Here is a 17708-nt window from a genome sequence, read left to right as displayed (position 1 = left end):
GACACCAACAGTTTTCTACAAGAAAGTAACCTGCTTGGTTGTTGTGGGCCAAGCTGTGGGCATTCTCTACCTGGACTTTTCCAAGGCTTTTGATAGGGTTCCCCACTGCCTCCTCCTAAAGACACTGATGCATTACAGTATAGACAAGTGGTCCATGCAGTGGATGGGGAACTGGCTGATAGGCTGGGGCCTGTCAGAAGGTAGTGGTAAATAGCTCCGTTTCAAACTGGCAACCTGTCATAGGCGAGGTACCCCCTTACAACCATAGTCCCCTCTGGCTAGTAGTAGTTCTCAATCTCATGGTTTAAGGATGGTATTCTCTGATTTAGTATGCCCACTAAAAACCTCCAAAGCATGTGCCACATTTTTCACATCTTGTGCTGTCCTGACTGGCCCAAAGACTACTGTGTGAACAATCTCCTGTTTAATTTGCTCAAAAGCTCCACTCGAAATTGTTCTCCTTCTGGGTCACTTGATACAGAGGTCTCACAATCTGACAGTAATCTGGAATATGCATCTTCCCCACAGTACCTAGGAAAGTTTGTGTTTCCTTTCGGTTGGTTGGTGAGGACATAGCTGCTCTTTTGTTGACCACGTCTGGCAGTTTGAGCCACATTAGAAATCTAAAAATCCAATTTCCAGGCTTCCCCCCACCCCTTTGCAAAATTTATCCTAACACCGGAGAGAAACTTTTAGGTCAGAGGCTTCTATAGGGGAAGGGGAAAATATATACATTTATTTACACAAATAAATATACTGTACAAACTAAAAGCAGCTATATATATATATATTACATTTCTGTCAGTCTTTTTAAGCCCCTCCCTTTAACTTTGGTCCAGGAAGAGCCTTTTCAGGCTGCTGGGTAACGCAGTTTCTCTCGTGGGAGTGTTCTGGGCTCGAACGCTTCTCCCTCACCAAGCTCCGGCTGTTTGTTGCAGTCTTTCTCCTCACGAAGTCCAGGAAGATAGCTTTGAGTCCTTTCTCTTCGGTCTGCTATGTGATCTCTCCCTCTCGATCTCATACCTCGGTTCGTAGGCTGCTGCAGTGTAGTTCAGCTTACCCAGCGTCCTCCGAGTCAGTTTTTGGCTGCCCCCGGTCAGCTTCAGCAGGCAACTCCCGAGCTCTTGGCCTGTCTCCAATTTCATCTGGGATTCTTCTCCCGAACACTGGGTCTACCTCCTCCAGCCCGTCTCTTGGCTCAGCTTCAATGCTGAGCCTCTCCTCCACTTACAGTGGAGGGAAAGAAAAAAGCCCCCCTCCACAGCTTTAACTGCAGAAAAAGAGGGGGAAGAGAGGGCTTGGCTGCAAAGCCTGCCTCTCTTCTTTTACCTCAGGTGCTGCAAATTCCTTCCTTCACAGCACACACTCTAAATGGTGCCTCTTAACTCTGGCCTAGACAGAGCTGGGGGCTGCAGGGCTCCCCCTCCCCCCTGAAGGGGGGGGAAGGAGCCCAGCCACCCCCTGGCCTTCTACACCTACACACAGCAGATACCAACAGCAGAACTGCCAACAGCTTCTGGTGCTGTGCTTGCTCAACAGCAGAGACTCCGGTCCATACTGGTGGTGCATGGGACATTTCCTCTCCAGTTTGCTCGAACTTTCTGAATCTGCCCTCAGTCTTGGACACTCTTTCCACAGCCAAAGCACAGATCAGTAAGGAGGAAAAACAATGATCTTCATATTGTCTGAGTTAGGTAGTCACCTGAAGCACTGTTTGTTCTACTTTCATTGACATAAATGCCAACAATACACAGCAATGGCATGCTCTTTGCAAACTTCTGCCACAGGGATTCTGTACACTGGATGTCGTCTGTATCTATAGGGAACTGCTCATCATTTGAATCCCTACAAATTACCTCCAGCACATCTTTCAGGTATTGGATACCTTGCTTCATGGCATTCCACCTGCTTGGGGGCACTACTAGATCATCCTTGAGAGAATACCTTTCCCTTACACTTGACAGGAGTTGCCTCCAGAGGCTGAGATTTTCTGTCCTCTTCCCAGTCCCCTTGCCAATGCCCCCATCCCAGGACAGGGATCCCAGCTGCTTGGCTTCACTACCATCTAGTTTCATATTTTGGGCTGTAATATCCCAGCATCAAAGCAGCCAGGTCACCAGGGGCTCACCCAACTGGCGGCTCAAATCTTTTTGCATATCTTGCAGCTCACCCAGGGATAGGGATGTAGTGATTATCTCTGGTCCCGCCTCTTCCTTCTGTTCTGAGAGCCCTGCTTCCTCTTCATCCCTCACTGTGTGAACTGATTTTGCCTTGGATTTCTTCTTCTGCTACTGGCACAAGTTGTTTCTCTGGTTCAGCTGCAGTTTGAGTGACCACAGTGCCTGTTGGTCTGCTTTTCTCCTCTTCCCCCTGCGGGTGCTGTCTAGTAATGAGCAGTGTTCGACAAAAAGTAGCCAGGGCCCAGCACTTGCATAAGTTCACACCTCTCTGGAGCTGCCACATCAGTACTCTTTCAAATAATCTGCCACTTAATCAGGGTCCTGCAGTTGTTCAGCAGTGAACTTCCAAACCATTGGAGCAGAACAGTCCCTCAAAAGCTGGTCCATTTTCTCCCACATTCTATGCCACTCATGATTATTCACCCTGGGCAGATCTCTCAATAACTTCATGCTGTGGTGGACTGCACTGAGGAAACCTGGCAGACTTAGTAATAAGAATATGCTTTCCTCAACATCCAAAGGGAATTCAAAATTCTCAAAAGCTGTTGTAACAGGTCTGAAGGAGGAATATGGGGTGAAAAGCTGGGAAAAATCATCCTCCCCTGTTCCCCCCACAGATGAGGTATGATTATTAATGGACTCCCAAAGGTATCGCCTGGGGTAAGGGCAGGAGAGCAACACTGAATACACATCCCTAAGGACCCTCACTGTCCTTGATATTATCCTATTATAAGCTGATATCACACAGTACAGCAACAACCAGTGAACAGACCAAGCAACATTGAGACCAGTGGCTCCACACCTAATACAACAAATGCTTTGATTGAATTTCTTCCAACCCATTGTGGTCAGATCTGTTTTTATCTCAAAACTTCGAGCCTCACATTGGGTGCCAAACTAGGCTGTTGTGCTTTAGGAATTGTATTCTCCAATTTAGTGTTCCCACCAAAAACCTCCAAATCATGTGCCACTCCCTCTCTCCTCCCGTTCCTTCCTGCAGCAGGCTGGAGAGGAGAACTGGAGGCACAGAAGGTCAAGACTGTAGGTTGAGATAAAAACAGCAGCAAGATAAGAAAATGAACAGTAACAGCAATAATATTAATAACAAAAGTGTAAAAGAGACAGGCGAATGATTCACATGCAAATGCTCACTGCAGAGCCCAACCCAACCCTCACCACGCTATCCTGACCTGGAAGAAAGCCCTTATAGCCCTTACCCCCATCCCTGGAAAATGACATGAGATGGTATAGAATAACCTCGGTGTCCTAGCCATGTCCCCTCCTGGCTACTGCAAAAATTACCCATTACAACTTGAGAGAAGCATTCTTCTGCTGTGAGGTAGGGATGTACCTATTGATCTAGTACTAAATAACTTCAATGAACACAAGTTCATGCTTCGTGACAAGCTTAATGCATCTGAATTTGGAACTAGAATACAAGTTTTATACATAGCTTCATCTAAGTGTGGAGGCATTCATCATTCAAAGCTAAAGTAAGATTTGTTAGTTGAAATGAAATTATTCTTATAAAAATATAAAATAATAATTTTGCCTTTTTAATATGTGTAAAACAGATCAAAACTTGGACTTTTTGTGGTCTCGCACCTAGCTAATCTTAATTCCATCACACGTCTTTAGGGGACTCAGCAGTTGTGTATTTTAACACATTTAGTACAATTTTGAGCTAGAAAAGTATAAATATGCACATTTTTTCCCCTTAAATGCATGTTAAAACCATCCTACTTGCATGAGTCTCCAGTGTGGCAACACAGAGATAGATGCAGGATGATCTACCTCTGAAGTCATTCATGGTTTGAAAAACAAATAAAGAGATTCATTTCAAAGCAAATTCTTGCAATGCCCTCTTTAAAAATGGATTCCTGCAGTGTCTTTAAAAACAAACGTAATGTTAAAAAATTGTCAGAACTTTTTAAAAATTGTCATATATTTTTCCCTTTTGCATTCAGATTTACTATATAACATGAAGTTATAGAACTCTGGAGGGAAAATAAGCACTCAATTTTCTGCTTAGGTTACTAATTCATATTAGTGAAAAGTATCCTAAGCACTCCTTAAGAGCTCTCTTTTTACTTCTTTTTTTTTTTAAGGCAGGTCTTTAAATGTTTTTATTAATCACTTGAGGACCTTTTAACAATCACACAGAGCTCAATGATTTGTTTAGATTTGTGGGTCTGTCAACAGATGGTCCACTATGAGCTATAATCTTGATCAGTTCACTTCACTTAAAGTAAGGGAAAAATAAGCCTTTTTCATATCCACCCCAACAATGAAAGTACAGTTCTTTAAGTACAGTTAGCCAAATCTGTTTTTATGGTTCTATAACTGAGTGACACATATTCTATATTTTCCTAATCTAAAAGATATATTAGCTTCCCAAATCAGAATTTCTTCTAGGTAGAAAATGTTTACATCTATAGACAGTGTATCAGAAAATTAACTTTCTAAAAGGCATAATGGCCAGTGTTACTGGTGCCAGAGGAGAAAGCTTCATACTATTTAGGAGGTTCTTACATATATCAGAGAAAAGGAAAATATCTGTGTTCATATTTTCCTACTTCTTTGCCCAATCCTACATACTCCCTCTCAGCTGCAGAAATATGAAGGAATGGCCCTGGCTTTACCTGTCTGAAGAACTCCTCTAGCAAAGACATTGTCCAGCGATGGTGAAGATCCCAAGCCTTGGCTGGATGACTGATATCTGCTGTATGTAACAACAGTGATAAGGCTTTCGGCTTGTCAATTCTGAAAACCCAAAAGATGAAACAAATTAATTGTCTACTCCTGCAGGGGCCAATGACAAAAATATTACCTTCAGGGAAATAAGGTAATTAGAATCCTTGGCCAGCATATTAATAAAGTGATTTCTCTGCTCATAAAGTCAGACAACTCTGAACGACTGTCTTATTTCTCCAACATACACCATTCCTGTTTTAAAAGAGACATTAAAAAATACAAAAAGAAACGTTGCTCAGCCTTGTTGAACAACTTTCCAAGCTTGCTTGTCTGCACTAACAGGCTTGAAGAACTGCTGTGTTTCCCATTTCATCTGGGCTGCATTTTACGCATCTCGGAAGAGAAGCTAGTCCCTACCATCATACTGCAATGAACAATCAGGATCTCATCTCAGGGGCTCTGATGAGTCTACACAGTAACTGATAAATGTTTCACTGATAGAAAACTAGTGTGAGATCAGAAACGAACCCTGGCATCTGTTTTCACAGAAAAAAGGCTGGTGATTTCTTACAACCATAACCTAAGAGGCTAGCCCAAAAGCTTTCTCAGGATGGGTGATCTCATTTTTTAATTCCACTTTTTGGCTATCTGAAATAGTTGAAAGAGTTGTAGCTTCTGAGAAGACCAAGTGGTTAGTCGCACTCTGGTCTGCTACAGGTATAAAATTCTTATACAGGTATAATTCTGGGACGCTTTGGACAGACCTTTGTCCAGGGTGAAAAATTGACCGTCACTCAGCACTTTCTGCTGTACAGAAAGAATTTTAAGGGGAAGAGCTGTAAACAAAATATCACAGCTCCCAGTGACATACTGGGAAGAAGAAAAGGCCTTTCCCATACTGCTCCATCTATTATTTTCCAGTTGTTCCCTCAGTGGATCTCAAGTTGTTTTCATCCGTCCTCTGGTTATGAAGCAGGCCCCTTGCAGAGTTGGCAGCTGATAGCATCGGCAGAAGGGCAAAAGCGTAAGTTATGTTCTGCAGATCTTATAACCTTGTGTCATACTTAATCTGTAGAGATGACTCAACTGAATCATGTCCTTGGTGTTACCCACCAGGAAAATGCGCAGTGAGGCTTTTCCCAACAATGGTGAACATTTCCAAGCTTTGGTCCACCAGCACAGAGTAGAGATGTGTGCCAATGCCTTCCTAAGTGAATTCATTATAAATTCAACAGCAGAAAGAAAATTGATGGGGACATCAGAGAAAGTGAGAGCCTCTGGAGAACTGCTTCTGAAGTTAAACACAATGGCAAAGCTCCCACTGAAAATGCAGACCCACACTGCACTGTGTTTTAAAGTGACTCACCCTTCTGGCTGCTGCAAAGCATTCTTCATAGCTTTGATTTGCTGGAAGTGACAGGACATATCAGTGGCCAACACCATCTCAATCACTAGAGCTCTGAATTCTCTTTTGAATGGCATCACAATGAGAGCAGCAAGGAAAGAGAAGCACAAAACCCAGCATCAGACAAACTCCAGTTTCTTTCGTTGTCTATTTGCAAATTTTTGACAGCAATGTCTTTGTATGTAACTCTTTCTATTATCCCTCTTTCAGGGATGGGAAAGAGGATGAAGGATTTTCTATACAAACATAGAAGTGGGAGGGTTGCAAATTAAGCCAGGTGGTTGATCCTTGGTAGAGAAATCCTAGATGTTTTTTGAAGAGTATATTGGTATTAGTACTGCTTTCTCAATTAAGCACAAACTTCTTAAATTGATTTCTTTTATAGGGCATTCTTAGATGGAAGCCTCAGAATCAGGTGAACTTGACTAAAACTAGTAGATACCTATGCTGAAAGTTTAATCACACTATTAAAGAAAAACTACTATGATGCATATATGAACTAAAGACCTTTGAGAACCTGCACTACTTTCCTGATATTATAAATTCAAACTATTCCTGTATTAAGTTTTGTTAAGAAAACTTGCTGTCCTAGTTTTGGCTGGAATAGGGTCAATTTTCTTCTTAGTAGCTGGTACAGTGCTTTGTTTTGATTTAATATGTGAATAATGTTGGTAACACACTGATGGTTTCATTTTTGCTAAATAGTGCTTATTCCAAATCATGGACTTCTGAGTTTCCCATGCTCTGACAGTGAGCAGGTGCACAAGAAGCTGGGAGGGAGCACAGCCAGGACAGTTGAACCAAACACGCCAAACGGATACTCCTTACCATAGAATGACATGCCCAGTATACAAACTGGAGTCACTGACCACTGCTTGGTGACAGGCTTGGCATCAGTCAGCAGATGGTGAGCAATGTTATTGTGCATCACTCGTTTCTCCTGGGTTATTTCTCTCTCATTTTATTACTATTATTATTAGCAGCAGCAGCATTAGTATTATTATCAATTAACCACAACACTTGTTTAGACTCCAGATGAAATTCTTTTGAAGATGATATGGATGTCCTAAACATTTTTAAATATCAGAACCTTCTGATCTAGACACAATACAAATTTATTTTCTCTTTCTCTCAGTTCAGCTCTCCACAGGTTTAAAGAGGAAGAACAGTCCAAGGTTGGCATATCAGATCAGGTTTTGTAAGATTCAGAAATGAGTCACCATTCATTTAAAATAAAAGCTACCATTCTCCTTTTCATAAATATTTCATGAAGGATGTAGTCTACTTTGATCACATCTCTTTTGCCTCTAGTGGCTGTGCTCAAGTTCTAGCCCCAGGTCACCAATGTGTAGAGACCCAAGACTTCTGTGCTTACCCCATCTCATGGATAGCACATAATGCAGCCTCCTCATCTCCAGGAGTTCTGCACACTGATGGCATCAGCTGGCCTCACTCTTCCCCCAGTATAACCACCTCCTCTTCCCAACCTCTAAGTACAATCAGTTGCATAGTCAACACTGTTGTTGACTATAAAAATATGACTTACAGTTATATAAGATATAGATATCTTTTATGTCTTATAGTTACATATACTTACATTAAACATGTATGTTGACTAACAATATGGTGGCTGAAAAGCAACTAATTTTAAATTATTTTTAATTTTTTTTTTTTTCCAGTCCTGGTCAGTTCCTAGCAGCACAGACCTCACTGTCAATACAAACAAGGAGAACCCAAATGCATAGAAACACATTTTTACAAGAAAAGGGCGTGATTATTCTGTGGGAACAATTAGCACTGGGAGACAGCAGACTTTTCACTACATCCTCTGGACTGCAACTGCATCATATTGGTCTGCATGGGCTACTTTGTGCATAGCTTATTGCAGAAGGAATACAAAAGCAAAGGACTCAGTCCAGGAAAATGAGGTACTGACTGCAGTTCAAGCATGTACATATGCTTACAAGCACATTCTAGTTCCCCTTTCATAGATGCAAATCTGGAATATGCACATTCTCTGAACTCTGCACATACTTCAGAACATTATTTCCTCTGAAACAGAGATGACAAATACTTCAGAGATAGTAAGGATTTTACTACTGAAGAGTTCTTATTTGTTACTTCAAATAACAGGCATCATAACAGCAGGTGACTTCGAAAAGTGTGGATATAGGGAATGCATGAGAGAAAATCTCAAAAGACATAACACTAGAGGATGATAAACTTGTTCATTTTTTGCTAAGTTGAGATAATGCTGAAATTCATTACCGAGAGAATCACAGATATATGTTTATCCATTTCTTGGTTTCACATCTGAGTCAGATTAGAGCCTGGTACACACAGCTGTTACTTTTTGCTCTGACCATTTCTAGCACTTTGTTTCTGCAATTGTCTTCAAAGTCCACACAACACATTATGGTGCTGCAGTCTGCATGCTGTCTAGCAGCCCTGGCTAAATAGATCCCAGATATTGTTTACAAGTGGTGTTTCCACTGAAGCATCTCTGGACTATATTTAATGATTCTAATAATGCACAAAAGCCTGTTAATGTTGTACATGACATTCCTTCAGAGGAATCAGTCTTTCATCTGGACTAACACCTTTCTATTAGAGAAGCACAGTATATAAAAGCAGAGGAAAAGTAAGTCAACTGAAACAGTTTCCACTTCTTTTATTTTTAGAAAATATATTTGACAGTCTCAAAGTAGAATGAGGTAAGAGAAGAGACTGCACCACTTTCAAATGTCTATACATTGCCGTGAAATTGTGCAAAACTATAGTGCTGGATACTTGGGCTTCATAAATATCAACATATTGTGAAAGGGCACACAGATTCAGCTCTCACTTCATTTCACTTACCAGTGAGATTATAAAGTCGGAGATTCCCCTGGTATTTCTCCAATATCTTGTTCTCTTTCATTCCCTAGTTTTCAAACCCAGTTTTGTAGTCAGGAAGAAGTTTATGAAGATCAAAGTTTAATTCACTCAAATACTAACTGTCCCAAGTAATTTCTTAAATAACTTGACTCCAGAAAAGTTGTTCAAGTCTTTAAAAAATAGGTAACTTAAAACTGTACCCAAGAAAAGAAGAAATCCTGCAAGCTGATGAGAAAGGAAGGAGCATTATACCCCTATAATCTACCCACTGTCCTTCTTCCATTATTTGAGGAGGAAAAAGGGATCCATTTCCTCACCATTAATTCAATGTACATATTGCACCTGTCCTTACTGACTACACCCTGCAGCACATTTTCATTAACTAACGGTCCTAAAAACAACAGTGACCAGTTTAGGATCTCATGGGAGGTTTTGAGTAGGCAGTTGTATTAGCTGCAAAATCTGACCTAAATCCTTTTTATTTCAGGCACAATCAGGAGCAACTGACACAACTTCCATCAGAATCGGGCAGGCTGAATCAGCTCTTGAGACAGATAAGGCCTGACTCCTTCCAAATCTGCCTCTGATAAACAGCAGTGTTTACTGCTCTAATTTAAGTGTGACTGCAATTCACAGGTGCAGTCTACATGCAACACAGGAGACTCAGGACATTTACAGGAGGCACTGGAGCATGTGACTCCTCAAGGAAGAGCATCCAGGTCTGGCTTCAGAATTGCAAGGCAACAGCTGCGTGGCAATCAAGAAACTGCAGAAAGGCAGATCATATGCACAAAAGGTTGCTCCCAAGTGTGAGCAAACTAAACAGTTGTTGAAACTGGCCTAAAAGACACAGCAAGAGCTGCACTATGCCCTGTTAGCTTGCACCTCTCTGTCCTATACTCTATCACACAGTACAAACTGGTGGCAGCATTTCTTCAGGTTTCTTATCTAGCTGAGATAATTCAAAGTATAATTCATTACACTTTCTATCTGAGAAAACAAGAGCCATGATCTGGAGATGCTGATCTCTGCCAACTCTTTAGAGCAAACCAGCTCAGCTGGTTTATATAGAAACCTACAGACAGCTGAAGTGTGATAACAATGACAGGAATTGATAAAAGGCTTAAACAAAAATACTTAGTGCACCATACAACATCTTCTGAACTGAACTATTTTGATAATTTTGTCCGGTTGAAGCCTCAGCACTTTATTATTACAGAAATTAATAGGAAAACACTGCATTAAAGGAAATATCATCATTGGCTGGTTCTCACTAAAGGTATAACACTCAGAATATTCACATGTCCATCCTGAATGCAAAGGAACAAAAATTTACAAGGAAAGGGCATGATTATGCAACCGTGCACACACTTATACTTACAAAAGAAGAGTATGACCAAAGTTGTCTTCAGTCAAAAAAAATTCATGGTTTCTCACCACAATCTTGAAATTAATAACAGTGATTAACAAAGAGGGCTCAGAATTATTTGAGGGACAAAATGCCAAGCAGCTTTACTGGCAAAGTTAGTATCGAATTAAAGGTTACTTCCCAAAGTTGTCCTCCCATACAAAGCTAAGCAACCAGAGATTTTCCAGACACCTTTTTATTCCTGTACTTGCAGTAAAGAGCTCTGTTTTAATAAACTGCATCAAAGTTATTAACAATTAAATACAGTGTCAGAAAAGATATCTATAGCGGTATCTTGGAAGGCATTTGTTCACTTTGCAGTTTATTTTCTTAGCTCACTGTGATCTGATTTTGTTAGAGTTTCTTCATTAACTTGTTGATAACTTGCACAAATGGGATTCATGAAATGAGGCAACTCAAGTGATTTTCAAATACTTAATAAGCACCAGAGGTTTTTTTAAAATGGAGGGGAAAAAAAAGTAGTTTAAGTACCAGTAAGACTTCAACTCTTTTTCTTGATGGCAACACAAAAGTTTTCTTCCATTCTCATCCGCTTTCCTTACAGAACCTGTGGCCATTTATTTTTCCAACAGTGAAATGTATCTCCAATTTTCTGCGTATCTTTCCTAAAAATACACTCCCTAACTAGATGACTGAATTCCATAAAGGTTATAAAATCCACATAGACATCTGGGATTGCAAAATCCACTGATCATCAGATTTTCTCTTACTAGTAATGTGAAAAAAGGTGTCAGAGTTCAGCTCAGAAAGGCACTTAAGAATTTACTTTCCAAAAAACATTACTAGGGCCTTTTGCTGAGAGAGATTTATCAGGTCTGTCTGTAAAAGTGAAGTTTAATTTGGACATATTTTATTAGTTTTCCAAAGCATTCTTCAGTACTGAGTGTCCTACTTTTGAGTGCCAAAATGGAAAACTCTAGGCTTTTTTGGGTTTTTTTCCCAACACCTCAGATTCTGCTGAGTCAGTTGATGTTTACAAGTGCTTCCCAAATGTTTGCCTATGGGAATTGTATGGAATACTGGCAGTCAAAAGTAAAAGCATGCAAAAATCACAATGTTTTTTAATTAGAGCCCTTCCAGACAATGGTTTTTATTCTGCAGCTTGATCAGCAGCTATAAAATAAAAAAGCCCTACTTGAGAGAGAACAAATAAGCAATCCAAATCACTCAATATTTTTGCTCAGTCACTTACAGTATTTCTTAAAGAGATAGGTTAATACTTGAAACTTTGGGTCTAAGCACATTGCATCAACAGGACACACATGTTGGCACTATAGAATCAATGAGAAATATCTGAAGCTGGCTTTGATTCAATCAATAACAGTTTAAAGCCTGAAAACAGACCATTTCCCTAAAGGTAGTATCTATGCAATGAAGCATACTCAATTAGCTGTTCCACTGTAAACAGTGGCTATTCCCTGCAGACAGTGGCTCTAAGGCTGATGTTTCTAGTTAGTTAGTTTCCTTATGTTTCCCCACCAACATAAAAGGTTGCTGATATTTGACTAGGCATTGCCAGCTGTAGCTAAAAGAGATTTTTAACATCTTGGTGCAGATATTTTTTTTTTCTGTTCCTCTTTACTGCCACTATGAGACTATTCTCCATATTGGGGGATAGAATTTTCAGGCCACTACTTCACAACACTCACAATTGACTGAAATTAGCCATCTAAGTTCCTGAGTTATTCTTGGTGTTTAGCTATAGGATCACATCACTGTCCACAAGTTAAAATAAACAGGAAATTCAGGCTAAACAGATTAGCAAGCAGAGCCTTCACTGACCATTTTACTAGAAGCCAGGCCCCAAAGAAGGGCTCATTTCCCCACATTTATACTAATATAAGATTAAATGATTACTCAACACTGTGTCACATTTAAGCATATACAGAAGGCACTGTGTGTTACATAGGGTCCCCCTCCTTGAAAAAGACTACCAAGCAGGATTCCTTCTGTCTAGCACAATGGGCTATTTTTCAAGTACCACACCTTGAAGTTCAAAAGATCCCATAAAAACAAAAAACTGTTATCAGTTTGAATTGTCTGGTATTAGAAAGGAAATCATGGGCTGATTTTGGCACATAAATCATATATTTCTTGAGGTTTATTTTAAATTACAGCTTCTTACATCACCTTGACACTGATGCCTTAAGCCCCCAATGGTTTTTTTTGTTTTTTTTTTTTATTTTTCTAATAGTTGTAAGACTTGTAAATTTTATAGGTAGGTTTTAAAAGCAGAAACCCCTCTGTCCCTTGTTCCTTTCCCTTGTTTATACATTCCCTAACCCTCTTACCCCATTCTATGCCTTCTATATCAACCTACCCCTGAATCCAGTAGCAGTGTTTAGTCTTTTGTCAAGGTAAAGGCCTAGACTGTTTGGAGAACAGTGTATCAGGGCCTAAACCACAGAGTACGGTCAAACTAGGTAACAATATACCCTTTGTACTCTGATGAAGCTGAAGATGATGAAGTAGGTGGTCCCAAAAAGACCCCAGACCCAATTCTCAGGGGGAGGGTCCGGGGCGGTCCAGAGGAAGGGCCAAAGGGTGGACACATCTGGGATTGGATGGATAATGCTATAAAATGTAACCTCTCGGGCACGGCCTTGCGCGCGTCTATATCACCTATTGCCTTGGCAAATAAACCCTTTCTTATCTCACCCCTAATTAACTGCTCCGGAGATTTTTTCAGAACCAAAATACACAGGCAACAACACATACAGTAGACTGATCTATACTCCAAGGACTGGATTATTTCATTCTTTAAGTCCCATTTATAATTTCCAGGCAGGAAGTGTCAAAGTAGATAAAGGTTATGTTTAGGCTTTAGGATGAACAAACAGTAGGCTAGCTCTACACTCAAAAATGGATGTGTACAAAGAGTGTCTCTGTGATACTTAGAAATTAGATCTGACTCAATTTCTGTATTATAATGCATCATCAAAAAGTCTAGCTTCAGTATCAGAGGTGAAAACTGAAAGCAGAAATAAGCAAGACAAACACCTTTTAAAGTTCTTTACCTTGTAGCATAGAAATATTAACATGTAATATACAATAATGCATATCGCTATTCAAACAAGGTAATAGCAGTCTATGGTGATGCTGCAGTATTCCTAGGCAGCCACCATGTTAATTTTTACCTCCAATCATCCTTTGAGAGATTAGATAAAATATTCATCTCTTCATCATCTTGCAAAAGACGATACGCCGCACTAACATGGTGATTTTCAAGCACAGACCGGTCATTATATAGAATGGCTGAGTCTGACCTAGCATTTAAAAGAAAACATAGGAAATGTTGTTTCTTTCCTGTCTACAGTCTCACATTCAGAAGTTTTCCTTTGATCAGCTGCAACAATTAAGTTTACAGAACAGATACACACATTTTAAGAACATTTGTAATACTTTGTTAATTGCTGTTATTCAGTAAAAGAAATGTAAAGATCAAAACTCGCTGCAAAATCTATTTCACCAGCTGACATTCAACAGTTGCTTTGTTACATACTTGAAATCAAGTGCTGAAAGCTGTGAGAGATACGTAAATTGGAATTTGAACCATGAGGCTTTTTTCCAGTTCTTCTATATGTTGCTCTGATATTAAAGCCTGACTGTACTCAAGCAAGCAATTGCAAGATGTGACCCAATATTGTGTCCAGAACAGAAAACTGGCTGAAGGCAAGACATAACTGAATTGCATTCTGACATCCGTGTGCTAGACTATGTTGTCTGGAAAGGCAATTGCCAGTGGGACAGAGTGAGACCAAAGGTACTTCATGCCTTACTTTAAGCCCCAGGGCAGAGATCTGTGATAGATGAATAGTTAAACTGGCCTGAAGACAAGTTAATGGCAACAGAGGATGAGTATGATTTGTTACAGTCCCCACTCAGACCTGGTTCTCAGAGAACAGTGTATATTTTTCTCCTCTGACACCTTACACCCTCTGATGTTCACTGTTACAGAAATTAAATTACAACTGTCCTTCCTTTAATCCCTTTATAAGTATTGGGAAATACAGCAGATCTCTAATTCTTGCATGGATGAAGCTGTAACCAGTGGAGTGCAGTCTGGCCTAGAATAGAGACAGAAACTTTTTTCTACATTCCTAAACTTTCCTGCACATATGTGTGCTTATCTTAGCAACCACTGTTGATGCACAGCGTGATTCAGCTAATACACTAAAGACATATAATTTAGGGTAAGATAAAACGCACCTTAGAAGTGCCCAAGTGTACAGGGTCATTTGAGGACATCTAGACTTTTTGTCATTGCTACCAGTACACTCCTATTGTCAAAATAATACACAGATATTAGATGTCCAGTTATCACTGCAACTAGAGATTTCATAATCTTTGCACACTTCTGACTTTTGCTGCCAACTTTATCTTCTTTCTTCCACCAACCCAAAAGCCTTATAAAATACACCGGTCCACTCTAGTTTGTGATCAATTAATTACTGTCTAGCAATTTACAAAGCTTTTAAAAAATATTTCCCTGATCAGGTAATGGTCAACATAAGCCATTGCTGCAGGTGTGGTTTTCCACTCAAGTGAAAATAGTTTGTGTAGTGTTCACTGACAAATACAACAAATGTTGTTGAATGCCTGATTTATGCAGTTAATGTTTGATTCTTCAAATTCAACAAGGAGAAAAAAATTGTCAAATTACAGTATCTCCTTCAAAACTATAATACATTAAAATACATTACTCTGTACAGCAATTTGTCTTTGGCACCCTTACACAAAAATATTTTGGGACTTTTCTTTTTCCTGATCATTTATGTGAAACAATACTCAGAAAGCTAAAATACATGCATTCCATTGTAAATGGCTGAGCAAGAGAAAATTGAATGCAACCTAAGGAAGTGAACTTTCCTCCTGTATCACTTGAAAACAGAAGTTCCGGCACTTTTCTAGGTGTGCTGTTATTCACCACAGGTTTCCTCCTCCATGTCTCAACCCTTCATCATGATTTACAGTGGCCTCACCGTGTCTGGATGTGAAAGTTGTTAGTGGTTCCAGTGTGTTCATAGTCATGTATGGCAGCTGCAAAGATCATAGCGAAGATCTCCAGCTCTGTCAGCCAGTGCTGAAAAGAGATTACAGAGGAATCAGGTAAGTTGTCATTTTCTCAGGCATTAAGGTTTTTGGTTTTTAAGGCAAGTTATCTCCTGTACACAGTCAATGTTGCACATCATTGCCTTTCCCCTGCAGCCTGTCAGTTGTTTTAAAGCAAACTTCTCCGACTAATACACAAAAGCCAAACCAGCGTGTTTCATGGATCTCCACCTAAATAAACCGAACTTCAGCAAAATGGTTTCAGGAGCTAATAAAGTTTAAGGCAGAGCAAGGGGAAACAAAGGCCCTTCTGAACAAGCAATGTCTGCAGAACACAGACAAGGAAACCTCAAGAAAATCAAGGTTCTTCAAAGGGAACTTGATGATACATGTGCAGGTAAACACATACCACCAGGGTATGTATTTTCAGTTCAGCTGACCTGTGTAGCAGAGCCTCAGATACAGAACGCCACTAAATTGCAGTAACTAAATGTCTGTGCCAAACACCGAATCATGAGGAGAACAAGGAAGATAACATCAAAAGATGTACGTCTTGTTATTTATTTATCATTTTTAGAAACTTTTGAGAAAGCCCTAAAGTTTGTAGTTTTTTTTCTAATTTCCTAGTCAAAGCATTATTCTTCAATGCTTAAGTCACTTTTCCCTTAGATTTATAAATAACAGCCAGGTTCAATAATTTTTCTCTTGATCAATCAATCATTTTACTGTCTGGTTGTCTAGACACACAAGGAGTAACACATAGGGAGTGTTGTTAACATCAAGCACCCCAGAGGCAAAGGTTTTAGATACTGTAAATACAGTAAATATTTGTATGAAATGCTTAGATTGCATTTAGGGAAATTTTTTACCACAGTGATTGCCAAATAGATCTGTAACTACCCACTGTCAATCTGAAAGTGTTTTGACTGACATTCATGTATGAGCTGCCTTTTAATTCAATGTACATATTGCACCTGTCCTTACTGACTACACCCTGCAGCACATTTTCATTAACTAACGGTCCTAAAAACAACAGTGACCAGTTTAGGATCTCATGGGAGGTTTTGAGTAGGCAGTTGTATTAGCTGCAAAATCTGACCTAAATCCTTTTTATTTCAGGCACAATCAGGAGCAACTGACACAACTTCCATCAGAATCGGGCAGGCTGAATCAGCTCTTGAGACAGATAAGGCCTGACTCCTTCCAAATCTGCCTCTGATAAACAGCAGTGTTTACTGCTCTAATTTAAGTGTGACTGCAATTCACAGGTGCAGTCTACATGCAACACAGGAGACTCAGGACATTTACAGGAGGCACTGGAGCATGTGACTCCTCAAGGAAGAGCATCCAGGTCTGGCTTCAGAATTGCAAGGCAACAGCTGCGTGGCAATCAAGAAACTGCAGAAAGGCAGATCATATGCACAAAAGGTTGCTCCCAAGTGTGAGCAAACTAAACAGTTGTTGAAACTGGCCTAAAAGACACAGCAAGAGCTGCACTATGCCCTGTTAGCTTGCACCTCTCTGTCCTATACTCTATCACACAGTACAAACTGGTGGCAGCATTTCTTCAGGTGTCTTATAGAACTCTACAGATAAAGGCATCATCAACATACAGTGGGAGACATAAACACCTCCACAAGTGATGGTGACAGAAAATTTTTACAGTAATTTTGTATAGCCCATCTAAGGTAGTCATGGCATGAGAGTGTTGGAATTTGGTTAGGCTGAGTCACACGGAACCATGATTTTCCCTCATCCTTATGCCCCCTGGTAGTCTAGTGGTTAGGATGCGGCGCTCTCACCGCTGCGGCCAGGGTTCGATTCCCGGTCAGGGGACTTCCCCGGGCAGATGGAGCTCGTCAGCCCTGTAAGGCCATCCATCTAAGAGAAGGTCACTCTAAACAAACCTACGTCCTGAGGACCTCGCTGCCACTGTCCAAGCTTGCTCGGCCCCGGCAGATGAACCTTAGGATTAAAGGGTGGGCTCAGTTCAGTGCACACTGTGTCTCACCTAAAAAATCCACTGCACAGTCTCAAAGGGTAATGATCTTTCCCAAATCTTCGTTCACGA

At 40.3% G+C, this 17708-nt stretch overlaps 1 protein-coding gene across 6 annotated transcripts in view; it reads right to left on the bottom strand.

The window, feature by feature from the left end:
* The window catches only part of LOC103755376 (calcium/calmodulin-dependent 3',5'-cyclic nucleotide phosphodiesterase 1C), a 190300-nt gene that overhangs the window by 52847 nt on the left and 119745 nt on the right, over window positions 1-17708 (bottom strand). For all 6 annotated transcript variants that reach the window (XM_018075442.2, XM_018075443.2, XM_018075447.2 and 3 more), the window contains 4 exons: window positions 15568-15668; window positions 13723-13851; window positions 6241-6342; window positions 4823-4943 (listed from right to left, as the gene is read on the bottom strand). In XM_018075442.2, the coding sequence (XP_017930931.1) occupies window positions 4823-4943; window positions 6241-6342; window positions 13723-13851; window positions 15568-15668 (453 nt within the window). The remainder of the gene's footprint in view (window positions 1-4822; window positions 4944-6240; window positions 6343-13722; window positions 13852-15567; window positions 15669-17708) is intronic.

This window comes from Manacus vitellinus, unplaced genomic scaffold (genome assembly GCF_001715985.3).
Source record: "Manacus vitellinus isolate BGI_N305 unplaced genomic scaffold, ASM171598v3 scaffold_3_pilon, whole genome shotgun sequence".
Taxonomy (NCBI): Eukaryota; Metazoa; Chordata; class Aves; order Passeriformes; family Pipridae; genus Manacus; species Manacus vitellinus.
Note: the sequence above shows the minus strand (reverse complement) of the source record. Positions and strands in the feature narration are given on the sequence as shown.